This window comes from Alternaria burnsii (genome assembly GCF_013036055.1).
Source record: "Alternaria burnsii strain CBS107.38 chromosome Unknown 715, whole genome shotgun sequence".
In the NCBI taxonomy this organism is placed as follows: domain Eukaryota; kingdom Fungi; phylum Ascomycota; class Dothideomycetes; order Pleosporales; family Pleosporaceae; genus Alternaria; species Alternaria burnsii.
The window spans coordinates 1,257,689-1,270,614 of NW_024066116.1; the positions used below are offsets into that span (position 1 = coordinate 1,257,689).

The 12,926-nt window shown below is 53.4% G+C and overlaps 5 protein-coding genes across 5 annotated transcripts; 2 read left to right on the forward strand and 3 right to left on the reverse strand.

Annotated features, from left to right (window-relative positions):
* Positions 1-283: 283 nt before the first annotated feature.
* Positions 284-3,385, reverse strand: GT037_007574 (uncharacterized protein; the record flags this gene model as incomplete). The annotated part of the gene is made up of 2 exons (XM_038932621.1): positions 284-2,059; positions 2,105-3,385. 2 exons carry the CDS (start codon positions 3,383-3,385, stop codon positions 284-286), a joined length of 3,057 nt encoding a protein of 1,018 aa, XP_038785109.1.
* Positions 3,386-3,899: 514 nt separating this feature from the next.
* GT037_007575 (maintenance of telomere capping protein 1 protein) lies at positions 3,900-5,484 on the forward strand (the record flags this gene model as incomplete). The annotated part of the gene is made up of 2 exons (XM_038932622.1): positions 3,900-4,503; positions 4,553-5,484. 2 exons carry the CDS (start codon positions 3,900-3,902, stop codon positions 5,482-5,484), a joined length of 1,536 nt encoding a protein of 511 aa, XP_038785110.1.
* A 376-nt stretch (positions 5,485-5,860) lies between these two features.
* On the reverse strand, positions 5,861-6,172 carry GT037_007576 (uncharacterized protein; the record flags this gene model as incomplete). Its single annotated transcript, XM_038932623.1, has 2 exons — positions 5,861-6,068; positions 6,126-6,172. The coding sequence occupies 2 exons, from the start codon at positions 6,170-6,172 to the stop codon at positions 5,861-5,863; spliced, it is 255 nt and encodes an 84-aa protein (XP_038785111.1).
* A 974-nt stretch (positions 6,173-7,146) lies between these two features.
* GT037_007577 (glycoside hydrolase family 115 protein) lies at positions 7,147-10,318 on the forward strand (the record flags this gene model as incomplete). Its single annotated transcript, XM_038932624.1, has 3 exons — positions 7,147-7,663; positions 7,712-9,236; positions 9,289-10,318. The coding sequence occupies 3 exons, from the start codon at positions 7,147-7,149 to the stop codon at positions 10,316-10,318; spliced, it is 3,072 nt and encodes a 1,023-aa protein (XP_038785112.1).
* Positions 10,319-11,019: 701 nt separating this feature from the next.
* Positions 11,020-11,694, reverse strand: GT037_007578 (uncharacterized protein; the record flags this gene model as incomplete). The annotated part of the gene is made up of 3 exons (XM_038932625.1): positions 11,020-11,110; positions 11,188-11,292; positions 11,384-11,694. 3 exons carry the CDS (start codon positions 11,692-11,694, stop codon positions 11,020-11,022), a joined length of 507 nt encoding a protein of 168 aa, XP_038785113.1.
* Positions 11,695-12,926: the final 1,232 nt, after the last annotated feature.

A 12,926-nucleotide genomic window follows, 5' to 3' on the forward strand; every position in this document is an offset into this window, starting at 1 on the left:
CGAAGAGGTAGGGAATGGATTGTAAAAGTCAATAGATTTTGCATCAGCTTGTTGTATGCATGCAGGAACTGGGCGCAGGATATGTGTAGGTGAAAGTTTCAGTATGATTACTATAATACAAAGGCTCGTTGACAGCCTGTTTTCATTACCATGCACAGAAATTCCCAGCTTTGCTCACCGCAAAGCAAACCAAACAAGTAATCAATCAATCAAGCACGTATATACTATCATCACTCTCATCGCCTGCTCCAACAACCTGTTTATTACCAAGAGACAGCCGTTTCTAACGACTTCCTCTCCTTTCTGGCGTAGGCCCAGGTACCATGACTTTGAAAGGCATCTCCCGACCCGCAGCACCTCCCGCGCTCACCGGCGCATACGGACTGAAGTGCTGCCCTTGTGGCTGTTGAGGTTGTTGCTGAGATGGAGCAGGTGCCAGCACCTGCTGTCCATTCTGCCCTGTAGCAGTAGTTCTCGGTAAGGACTGACCACTGCTCTTTGGCCTTCCACCTGCTGGACTTTGAGGTCCGTACGGGCTAGGGTATGTGGGCATGCCCATGGGTGCGGGAGCAAGCTGACGGGGGCCAGCTCCAAATGGTCCACCCGCGGAGCTCGGAGGCTGAGTAAGGGGAATACTTGAATGAGGATGGGGCGGATGATGGGCATATGGACTTGGGAAAGAGCCGGTTGGTAACGCCGCAAGTGGCGAATATTGCATCATCATGTGGTGCGCTGGTGGCGGTGGGGGTGGCCCACTGACATACATGTAATGACCCGGTGGGCCAGGAGGACCTTGAGTGTACTGAAGGTATGCTTCTGGAGGGGCATGATGAGGGCTGTGTTGTGGAGGAGCATGTTGAGGATGGTGGATTGGAGATGCTTGTTGCGACTCTGAAGCCTGTGGTTGGGACGTCGCGCCAGTTGCCGAGCCTCCAGACTGCCGCGCACCCCTCCGGTTTGATGAACTCGAGCGCGAGGGAGTGGGCTTAGCAGGCTTTCCATCTTTTTCGTCTTGTTCACGCTTCTTCGCCTTGCGTTCAGCCCACCACATCGTCATAGACTGGCTTCGCTTCTCACTCTTCACACGCGGTTTTCGTCTCGAACCTGAAGTCGGGGATGACTCGTCGACATAGTTATTCGTGTATTGGCTCAGCGGTGCAGTGAGCATATATGCATCAGGCGTACTAGACTCACTTGGATGCACAAGCGGCACCTCTTGAGGTGGCGCGGTGTGCTGTGATGTGCCTTGGGAAACCGTCTCAGCAGAGTTCGGTGCCATCAAGGGTATGCCATCCGGGAAAGGCTGGGCATCAATGGTAAACTGACCTTGACCTTCACTCATTGAGTTCAGCGCGGGCGGCGGAGCGTTCAGACCATGTGCTGAAGGAACCGGGGTTCCGGATTCGCTCGTCTTCTTTCGTGGACCCTTTTTCACTCCATAGTCGCTACGCCGAGCTACATTCTTACTACCAGCTGGACGTCCGCGCTTGGGGTTTGCGTCGGTGTATTCGTCGACATCCATTGCTGAGGACTCCTCATCTCCGGAACTGCCAATAACCGACTCTTCCCGCATCTCTTGGATGCGTTGATGGAGTAAATTACTAGCCGTTGTTCGTGCTCGCTTCGTGCCTCTTCCTTCTGGTTCTGGTGTCTCGGAGGTTGGTTTTGCAAATCGGCTGACCCCCTTCTTGCGTGCACCGCCCCATCCGTTGTGTTTCTTGGGGGTATTGGCTCCAGTCCCGGTATCAGTGCCATCGAACTTGCGAGTGGCCCTTCGTTGCCGCTTTGATGGCCGACCTTCTTCGTCTTCTTCGCCTTCGTCTTCGCTAGGAGCTGCTGATTCTAGCATGTCACGTGTGCGACGTGTACGTAGCTCTCTCCGCCCACCTTTCTCTGCACCTGGTCGCTGTGCCCAAGGATCCTGGCAGCCTGGAGGCTTCTTCGGATCGTAGACATAGCCATATAGATCGGCCTCCTTCATGTCTTCAAAAATCTCCGGGGCCAGAGGAATACGCCCACCATTACAGGCTTTCTTGGCTGGATGCATGTGAGGTGCGGTCTGGAACTATTAGTGGGTGAGAGTAGAGGAATGACAGTGACTTACTCTTGCATCTAACATGAGGTATTCATCTTGCCACGCTTTGAGAATTTGTTGCGCATTTTGCGTCAGTGCATATAAATTCTCAGTACTTCGTTGCGCCGCCGGAAACTTCGTCAGAGCTGCAATAGCAGCTTGTACATCAGCCATCGGCTTGAAGCGCTTCTGCAAGAGGTAGTCTGCTCTATCTTCGCACTCGGCCTCGATTGGAGAAGGTGCATCTTCAACAAAAGGATCGGGCAGATCCGACTCGGAGAGGACGTCTTCTTCAGGATCCAGCAGTTTTGGAACCGCAGACTCTGCAGGTGTTGAAGCGGATTCCCGTGGCGTCTGCGAAGCCGAGTCCGGCAGAGCAATCTTGGGAACCGCAAGTTTGCCCGATCTCTTGGGCGTAGGCTCAGATCTGGACTCAGGCGCTAGGACAGATGTGTGGGCGTCGTCGTCGAAAGAGTCCTGGCCAGGTGGCGCAGAACCTTGTGGCGTCCTTGATGGTTTATGTATGACGTCTATGCGATCAAACTCAGCCTCGCTATCGTCATCTTCAATTGCTTCTTCGTTTTCATCCTCGGAACTTTGCGCAGAGTTAAGGTTGTGTAGTCGCATGGTTTGCTTGGCATTGCCGTTGGGTGTGCTCTGATTGGATGGTTGATCATCATCATCTTCTGTAAATGGAAAAATGGCAGCAGGATTACGAGCAGCTTTTGAGGCGGATGCGGTCGCTTTCGTGATTCCTCCTCTCCCACCCCTTCCACCCCGGCTACCTCTGCCGCCGCGACTGCCTCGGCCGCGTCCACCACGTGAGCCTCGACCACCGCGTCCACGGCCGCCTCTTGGCGCTGGCTGAGGTGCAACAGGCACTTCAACTTCACTTTCTTCCGCACTCTCTTCTTCGGAGTCAGATTCGTCTTCTGGGCTAAGCGATCGCTCCATCAGAGATCCCACGAGCGATTTGCGCTCTTTGGGAAGTTTTCCGTGATGCTTCTTGAGACCATCGAAGAACTCGGGAGAGAGGCCGAAGACCATAAATAATGGATGCTCGTACGAGGCATAAATTTCAGGTGCAGCTTCGAAGGAGTTGCCAGAAATGTTGGAGGCAGAACGAGTGGTTTTTCTGGTAATGGTTGGACTCAGCTTGGTAGGACTGAACCTTGGTGCAACCGTGTCTGGCGCATCTGATTCTGATGGGGCTTGTTTTGCTCCTCGCCCACGAGTCCGGGAAGGCGTGTCATCTTGGTAGGAATTGCGACGTGGAGCTGCGCGCGTAGCCGCACCCCTTGGACGTGGCATCAGGATGGTAGGGTGAACCAATGCGAGTAATGAATGTTGTGTTGAGTTTTGGTGTGTACCTGGCGAGGCAATGTCTCCATGTAGGGGCCCAGGGAGGCGTAGCGCGAATCGCAAGCCTTCAGGGTGACAAAAGCTGCAGGCAAAGAAGATGAACGAAACGTTGCGCCCCAGCAATGAATGTGCGCAAACACGGGCAAGCAGTTGATAGAGAGTATCAAGAAAAGGAAATGTCAAATGGAATAGTCAGTGAATCGGCGTGTGATGATCTTTGTCTCGGGGCGTGGCTGCTTCAGCAAAAGCGAGCCGAACCATGATGCGCTTGGCGCATGCTCGGGCGGCCAATGACCGCGAGACGCTAAATTGACTGGCATCTAGCTGTCAGATGGTCCAAACAATGCGGCCATGACTTGGATATTGTAGTGACATCCGCTCAACAGACGCATCTCCACCTTCTGGGTAACTTGCCATTGGGGCGACTATTCTTCAGGACCAATCTACCCAGTTCTCGGCCATCATGCCGCCAAAAACCGCCGACGAGGAGCTCGCCGAGCTGGAGATGTTGGCTGAGGCTCCCGTACCCCCGCCGAAGCATACCAAAGGGTCTCGCGCGCCACGACAGAAGATGCAGAAGCAGGAAGATGATGACGCACTAAAGGACCTCGAGGAATTGGAGCAGCTTGGAAAGTCTCAACCAGCAGCCCCACGCCAAGTCAGTCGACCAAACACACCCAAAGTGTCATCGTCGTCGACTACATCTAGCACCCGCCGCGCCCCAGGCGTGGCCACTCCCTCTTCTGCTGGCTCGGCACGCACGAGCGAGGATAACAGGCCTGCGCCACCGAGAAAGTCAGGCGAGAGTACCCGTTCCTTCCACCAGAGCTTTGCGCCAACCGAAGAGGAGCCTGTCAAACCTCGTGCACCCGAGCCTCGTGAGGAGAAGCAGTCAGGGGGTTCTTGGTGGGGAGGCGGATGGGGAGGACTCGTATCCACAGCCACTGCAGCTGCTGAGACTGCAAGGAAGCAAGCAGAGGCCGCTTACCAGGAAATCCAGAAGAACCAAGAGGCTCAACGATGGGCAGAGCAAGTACGAGGGAACGTAGGGGCCCTTCGCGGCATTGGTACAACTCCATTTCATCCTGTGTGACATATCAGTCTAACAAAACGTAGGCGGCGAACTTGGCAAGCGTGCCGTACCTACTTTCACCAACCTGCTGAATACCCTCGCGCCGCCCATCTCACAACATGAACGCCTCCAGATCCATATCACACACGACCTTATCGGATACCCCTCGCTCGACCCCCTCATTTACCAGACCTTTGCCCAAGTCATGGCACAAGTAGAAGGGGGCGACCTCATGGTCATTCAGCGAGGCTCAGAGTCAACACAGCGCGGATCGTTGGAAGGCTACCGAGGCGGTGGTGGAGGCTGGAACGACGGACCATGGTGGCGACACACAGACAAGCGCGATCTTTCAGTAGTCAAAGGGCTTGTAGAGGGCACCAAGCTCGCAAGAGTCAGCGCCGAGTCATACGCGAATGAATTCTTCGGTGCAAGGGGAGGTGTAGAAGAAGCTGCCAAACAAGCTACAGAAGTCCTAAGTGAGACAAACCCCGTACGGAGTAGCGACATTTTCATCGCAATTCAGGCCGTCAGCTATCCCGCACAAGACGACCTCTTCGCCACATCGTCGTCGGAAGAGAAGTCGGAAGTTCAAGAGCCAAAGGACGACGAGGAAGAGGTAGCGTTTGCAATTTATCTCCATGATCCAATTCATGGCATCTCGTTCAAGTCTGTCAGCCAGTCTTTCCCGTCAAAATGGGTGGACTGGCTAGATGCGCCTGCCAACACCGAGGCGGCGGGCGAGGAACAGCAACTACCACAAGAGATCTATGAGATTATCGAGAGCGGCGGCGTGGATCCAAGAGAATGGGTTAGTGAGTGGATGGAAGAGACAATCAACTTGAGTGTAGGCATCGTTGCACAGCGCTATGTTGCAAGGCGGATGGGAGTTGGAGAGGGAGGACTAGGCAGAGGAAAGGCTAGGGAAGCAGTCGTCGATGCTGGAGGCGGCGAAGCTGCACGAGCGGGTATCATTTGAAAACACGACGAGAATACGGTTCCTTTCATTTCTCTGGTGACGGCAAGGCGCTAGGTATGCTACTTGGAGACTCACAGGATTGAGTTCAGCATTTGCCCTACGAATAGACGACTTTGTTCGCCGTATGCTTGCTCCAACTCCCACATTATGTCCAAGTGTACCTTGTGCCGTCGGTTTTCGTAGGCAGCCACTTGGGGCCTGTCTTGGGTTACACGATAGCATCACACCAGGCTCGTGGTTCCATACTGCTGACCACGTTTGTCGCATGCAAAGTCCCTTGTACGTCCGAGTCGTGCTGTTGATGCTGAGCTTTTGGATCTGCATGGCGACAAGTCTCTGCGCCTCGCCAAATACTTGGTGGTGCCATGGCGACTTTTCAACCAGACTTCTTCTTGTCACCACCTTCCTTCTTGTCCTTCTTTCCTCCCTTGAGCATTTCCAGATGTCCGGCCTTTTGCGCAAGGAGCTTCTCGGTCTGTCCTATCAGCCCAGAGCTGCTCTTGTGCACAATCTTGTTTTGCTTTATTATCGCAGCATTTTTGGGCTTAATGACACGGGCGCCGCGTTGGACTCGCTGGGTTGGTCTGGAAGCATGTTGTCAGCAGGAGCGCGTGGGAGGTCGAGCGCGGAGCTAGACTTACTTCTTCGGAGCAGCGGCCTTGGACTTCTTGACGGCACCTTGAGCCATTGCGGACGTCAGGTTGTGAGGCGTGGGGCAGAGAGGCGGGCGGAGGCTTGCGCAAAGTCTATTCTCGTCGAATCGGATCGGGACAGAGCTTGTTCGGGTGATTGGGATCCGAAGACTAATCACAGCGATAGTACGAGCCGCGAGATCTCCACTAGGACTTGGTTGCGGTGTAGGGCGAAGACGGCTGCTTTGGATAATTCAAAGGCGCGCTTTCCAACATTTTTCGCGATCCTTGGCGTTGCCGCTGCGCTAGCTGACATGGGCATGGTCCTTTGCGGGGGAGTGCATTTAGCCTTTTCACCCAACGTGGGGAGACTCTCCTTGAGGCCGAGGACCCGTTTTCCAAGTCTCCGCCTTCGCCCTTGGTGCAAATCTCCGCTCCTGGAAGAGCTTCAGGCCTTGACATGCTGGTGACAGCGTCGGGCGACGATGAGGCTACACGGAACAATTTCGCCGTCGTCTCAGCATCCGCGACATGACATCCGCATGTCTGGATTCCTGTCGACCATCGCTCAATCACGCATCTCCACCTACACTGACTTTCCATGTGTTCTGCAAGGATGCGGAGATTTGGATGCTGCACGTGTACCCAGACTTACCGCCAAGACACATTAAATGCTCTTCTAGAAGTCTTGCAGCTAGAACGCGACTGGCTGCTGTACGTCACCTCAATTTAGCCATGCAGAACAACCGGTCCCGGCTGGGGTAAACGACTAGGGTTTGTCATATCGGGCCGTCGTTGGCCAGCACTGCATGCGTACCTGGATTTGCAGTTGCTAGCTACTTGACGGGTAGGTGGTTTACGATATGCACCATTACTAGTTGATTAAAGGAATAGGTTGGTGGAGAATCTTGGTTATGGGGGCAAGGGCCTCTATCACGAGGCGATGGTCTGGGGAAGCATTCAAAAGCAGGGTATCTCCGCGAGCCTTCTGGCATTGTTCAGGACGTTGCTCAACTACTGACCAAGCATCATGGGGCTCCTCTCTCGCACCGTGGTCGGCGCCCTTTCGCTCTCGGTCGCCTTTGCTGGATCTGCTTCCGCTGTTGAAGCCTTCCGCAAGCCCACTGTTACAACCTCAGCCGGCAATGGAACTCTTCTTGCCTCTCGTGGCTCACCAGTCAGTATTCATGCTGATGCTGCAGATTGGCCTGGTGTTTTACGCGCCGCTCACGACCTTGCCATCGACTTCGGACGTGTTACCGGTACCAATGGAACACTCACCGCTTCTGGAACGGCAACAGCCAATGCTTCGATGATCTTCAATGTCACTGGCATCAGCGATGATTGGAGCGTTAGCGGCAGTACTGCTTCTAGTGCTACCGGAGGAACTATCATTGTGGGTACCATTGGTAACTCAGGTCTGATCGATGACTTGATATCAAGCGGACAGCTTGACGTCAGCGGGGTTGAAGGTCAATGGGAATCCTATGTTAGCACTGTGGTACATGGTGTTGGAAATATGACTGGTGACGCGCTCGTCATTGCTGGTATGTATAAAATGGCCATCATAGATGCCGAATGCTAACTCTTCGTAGGCAGCGATCGCCGTGGTGCCATCTATGGTATCTACGATGTATCTGAGCAGATTGGTGTCTCCCCATGGCATTGGTTCGCTGATGTACCAGCGAAGAAACACGATTCTATCTACCTGCTTCAAACGACAAAAGTCCAGAAGACACCATCCGTGAAGTACCGAGGATTCTTCATCAACGACGAAGCACCAGCCCTGACCGGTTGGGCGAATGACCGGTATCCTTTGTCTCCATATGGCGCACCTTTTGGAGCACAATTTTACTCCAAGGTTTTCGAACTACTGCTCAGATCCAAGGCCAACTACCTCTGGCCGGCTATGTGGAACGGCATGTTCAACGTGGACGACGCACGCAACCAGCCGCTGGCCGATGAGTATGGTATCGTGATGGGAACGTCGCATACCGAGCCCATGGTCCGCGCCACTCAGGAATGGAGCAAAGTCGCCAAGGGTGCTGAATCTGGCTGGTCTTGGGCTACCAACAACGCCACTCTTTACGACTACTTCTACGAGGGTGCCGAGCGCGCTGCGCCATATGAGAATGTCGTCACAGTAGGCATGCGCGGATATCATGACACAGCAATGTCTGCTGATGTTCAAACCTCGGTCCTTGAGGCTGTTGTTGATGCTCAGCAAGACATTCTCAACAAAATCCATGGAAATGCGTCTGAAGTACCCCAGATGTGGTGCTTGTACAAGGAAGTTCAGGATTACTTTGAAGCTGGAATGCAGGTTCCCGACTGGGTCACCCTCCTCTGGACCGAAGACAACTGGCAAAACATTCGCCGTCTCCCAGTCGGCGACGAGAAGAAGCGATCTGGTGGTGCTGGTGTCTACTACCACTTTGATTACGTCGGTGACTCTCGTAACTTCAAGTGGCAGGATACCATCCAGCTTCAGAAAACATACGAGCAGATGAAGTTGGCCAAGGACCGCGAAGCTGACCGTATCTGGATCGTCAATGTTGGTGACATCAAGCCTGCTGAGATCGCCATCAGCCATTGGTTCGATATCGCTTACGACATGGACTCTTACGACGAGTCGTCTGTGCCTGAGTGGCTTGCTGGATTCGCTGCCCGCAACTTCGGCGAAGAACATGCTGAGACCATCGCAGAAATCATGGATGAGTATGGTTTCCTCGCGAACATGCGCAAGTTTGAATGGGTCGAGCCCTCTTCCTTTAGTGTACTCAACTACGAGGAGGCTGATCACATTCTTGCACGGTGGGAGGCTCTCGCAGACCGAGCCAACGAAGTTAACGCTGCACTTTCTCCCGAACAACAACCTGCTTTCTACGAGATCATCCTCCATCGCGTGCTTGCTGGTGGTAATCATGTTGATGTACAGGTCTCCGGCGCCAGGAATATCATTTACGCGCAAATGGGTCGCAATAGCGCGAACAGATGGATGCAGCGTGTGATTGATGGCATGAACAAGGACCATAACCTTACAAGGCTCTACCACACTCAGCTCAATGGCAAGTGGGACCACATGATGGACCAAACCCATTTGGGCTACCAAGGATACTGGTAAGCTTCAGTACATTTTCTGTCAGTTGTTCTTATACTGATATCATAACAGGCAACAACCTATGCGCCAATCTACTCCTGACCTTCGTTGGGTGCAAACTCAGGAGCGTTCGCTAGCAGGCGATATGGGTGTCTCGGTCGAAGGTTCCAACGCTACCATTCCTGGTGATGACATGTGGCACGGCAATGGTGCATCCTCTTTGACTCTTCCGGCTATGACTCCCTTCACCCCGAAGCGATGGGTTGAGATCTCTCACCGTGGTACTGGACCATTCTCGTGGAACATCAGCGCCGATCCTTTCGTCACGCTCTCCCAAGTCAAAGGAACCATGCAGCCCAATGATGAGGACATTCGCATTTACGTTGACGTCGATTGGAGCAAGGTTGAAGACGGATTCGGTGCTCAAAGTAAGCTGAACTTCTCCAGTTCGACCGACTACGGTACTCAGGGTGGCAACCCACAAGTCATGGTCATGGTCAACAAGACCTCCATTCCAGAAGACTTCAACGCTGGCTTCGTCGAGTCAGCTGGCCAGCTCGCCTTTGAAGCAGAACACTACACGCGCACTACTCCTGGTTCATCCGACCATTCTTACCAGGTTCTGCCCAAGTACGGACGCACCCTTTCTGGTGTGAAGCTCACAGATAACCTCGCCGAAGGCCTAGACTCCTCCAGTGCCCCTAGTCTAGAGTATGACTTCGTCACCTTCACTCCTACAACATCCACCAAGGGACTCAATGTCACTCTTATCCTTACACCTACCCACAACATCAACCCTAAGGTACCCCTCGCCTACATCGCACAAGTCGACAACAAGACGGAAGCGCGTCGCGAATTCGTCATTGACCAGCCTCAGCCCAACTTCCCTGTTGGCTGGGGCAAGGCCGTTGCGGACAGTGCGTGGTATAACACTACCAACCATGGCGAGCTTGCTCCAGGGAAACACACTTTGAAGCTTTGGTTAGTCGAGGCCAACGTCATCCTGCAGAAGGTCGTGTTGGATCTGGGTGGAGTTGTATACAGCCACAACGGTCCACCTGAGAGCTATCGTGTTGGTGGTGGGAACGCAACCATGCATTAGGTATTGAAGATGGTAGGGGCTGACCTATGATAGAAGATTTGAGTAATGTAATGTATTCACTCGCAAAAGTAGTCTTCGCGCTGTGATAAAGTAACCAAGGTTACTGCTCGAAGAGATCCACCTATCATGCGATGATTAAGAGGTGAAATTCTCATGTAAATGCGTCGCTATGCTACATTCCCGGAAAAAAGCAACCCTGAACGCCCCCATGCCCGTGTCTACCGGATGTCGTCAATCTGCCTCCATCTTGCATGTAACTTCTTATTCTGGTAGCCAAAAAGAATTGTTGTCTGAACATTTATGCGATACCACCACCACCTGCGCCTCCAGCCGTTCCGCCCTGCGCACCTCCGGCGCCACTGCTAGCTCCAGTCTTGCCAGCTTTCCGACGCATGCTCTTGCTGCGATGTGTGTAGTAATTGTCTGGCTCTTTCATCTCTTCCTTATCCAGACGCTCTTGGCTTGGCTGAAGCTTCCCGTTCGAGGCTTGCTCTTTGACTTTGCTGACTTTGGAGCCCATCGTAGGGGGGTGTGTGTGTTGTAGCAGGATAAGTGGGTGGCGCGGAGGCTGGTGGGGACGAACTGAGTGTTTCGTCGCGTAGGATGATTACACTAGGGGTGGGTTAATGTTTATGCTGCGTGACAATCGTGCCTGAATGTTCGCGACATGTCGCATGCATGCTTTCGGATGGGTTGGATACTTACGGCGGTGCTGGATGCGGTTCGGGCTCGGGTTTATCGGGTGGGCACGAAGTTTCGGTAGCTTCAAGCTCGTCTGGTGAGGCTTCTGGCCTATAGAGTAGAGAGTCAGAAGTTGAAAGACAGAAGAGAACCAATAATAGATGTTTCCAGCAAGGGTGCATACGTACGACAGGGATGACGTAGGTGGTTGCGGCTGGACTTGCTGATCGGCAGGGTCTGGTACCTGGAAGTGGGGCGCTTGTGCTTTGCCAGATTGGGAAAGGATGATGATTCTGGGTGGAATTGGTTAATGAAACGGCCAAAACGTTGGTATGACTCGTTCGATGATGAATGAGCGCTGATACGAAAGGATGCAATACTTACGGTGGTGCTGCCGGCGGTTCTGGGTCTGGAGGACCACATTGACGAGCGTCGTTTCCGGAGCCTGGTCCTGTGGAGTTTGTGCGTATCTCTCTTCGATGAGACATTTGACTTGAGCACTGGATGGACCGGACGGACTGCCAGAGTAGACTGTAGACTTCGCAAAGAAGAGCATGAGTTTTGAGGACAGACACAACATGGAGAGTTATAGAAGAATGTAAATCGGCTAGAGAAGAATGCTCGATGTTGTTTATAGCGCTAGAATGGGGTCGGATAGAGGTCATGGTCAGAGCTGGTGAAACGGGGGTCTCCATGGCTTCGATAATGTATATGACCCAGAGTGTCTCCCATTCTGACTCTTATATATGATATGAGGCCTTCCATCTCAGCACGAGCTTTGTGCTTTCCCAGCTATCTTCTACCGACTCACGACCGAAGTCACTGCCTTCCCAGCAGCACTGTACTCTTTCGATTTGGCCCCATGATCCTTTCCAGTTCTCCAGCAGCGAGTAGGATTTGTCGTTTGCAGGTTGAAGACGCGCTAGAGCCACGCTGTAAGTTCGGCCAGAACGTGTAGTTCGGATGAAGGGCTATGTTTGGTGGCCGTGACCCGCTCGACGTAGTGTACAAGAATATTCATTGGAGCAACGCCTTCTTTTAGTCAGAGGGAAGCCTGATGAGGCTCAATTAAGCTTTCTCGCATGTCTCTGAGTAGTGACCCATTTCGGTATCTAGGTGCGAGGCAGCATCGCAGGCAACACGGGAAATTGAACTGGGTGTATCAGGCGAGCCATTTCCTACTGTCGGCTTCGATCTTGCTCCTTAGCTTCAACCAAGCGGATCGCATCGTGAGCAATGCCGTAGGTAAGTGGCTGTGCGTGGGGAACTGGCATGGTGTAGTTTGGCTTGCACGGTTAGAACTTCCGTTCGTGGGACGCCTCGTAGGGCCGAGAAGGAGGCTTACTATAGGTTGCCACCATGGCGGTGTTGGCCATAATAAGGCCCTCGATCATCTGCGACGAAACTTGAGTGAAAGAGGAAATTGCGACAGTAGCGATGAAATTAGGAAGGGAGACGTTTGGCTGTTCGCGACTGCAGCATGGCGCATGGATGACCCCCGCTTGAGATTCGCTACACGCGGCTTGTACCTGCCGACCTGTCCTTACCGCTGCCTTGCGCCAACACCGACACCGTTACTGCTCGTAACCGTCGCTCTTCTAGTCTTCCTTCTTAGATAGTTGTGCTCTTCGTCGCGGCACGCGATGACGCATCGTTCCCATCGCCCACGCTCCTCCACTGCGGCCGGCTCCTATGGCCATCTGCTAGGAGCACCAAAGCCCAGGTCGCTCAGAGATCGGCGGCTGATCTCAGCCATAAATAGAGAGCCTTCGCGAAGCTCTGGCATTGGTCCTGGCATCATACTCGTATCCCAATCATGTCTGCCTCGCCCTAACGGCTAAGGTGGAAGGCCTTTGGGGGCCAATGGCAGTGCAGCAGAGCCGAATTTCAGGAGCGCCACCAAGAATTTAAAGGCTTCGTCTGTGCT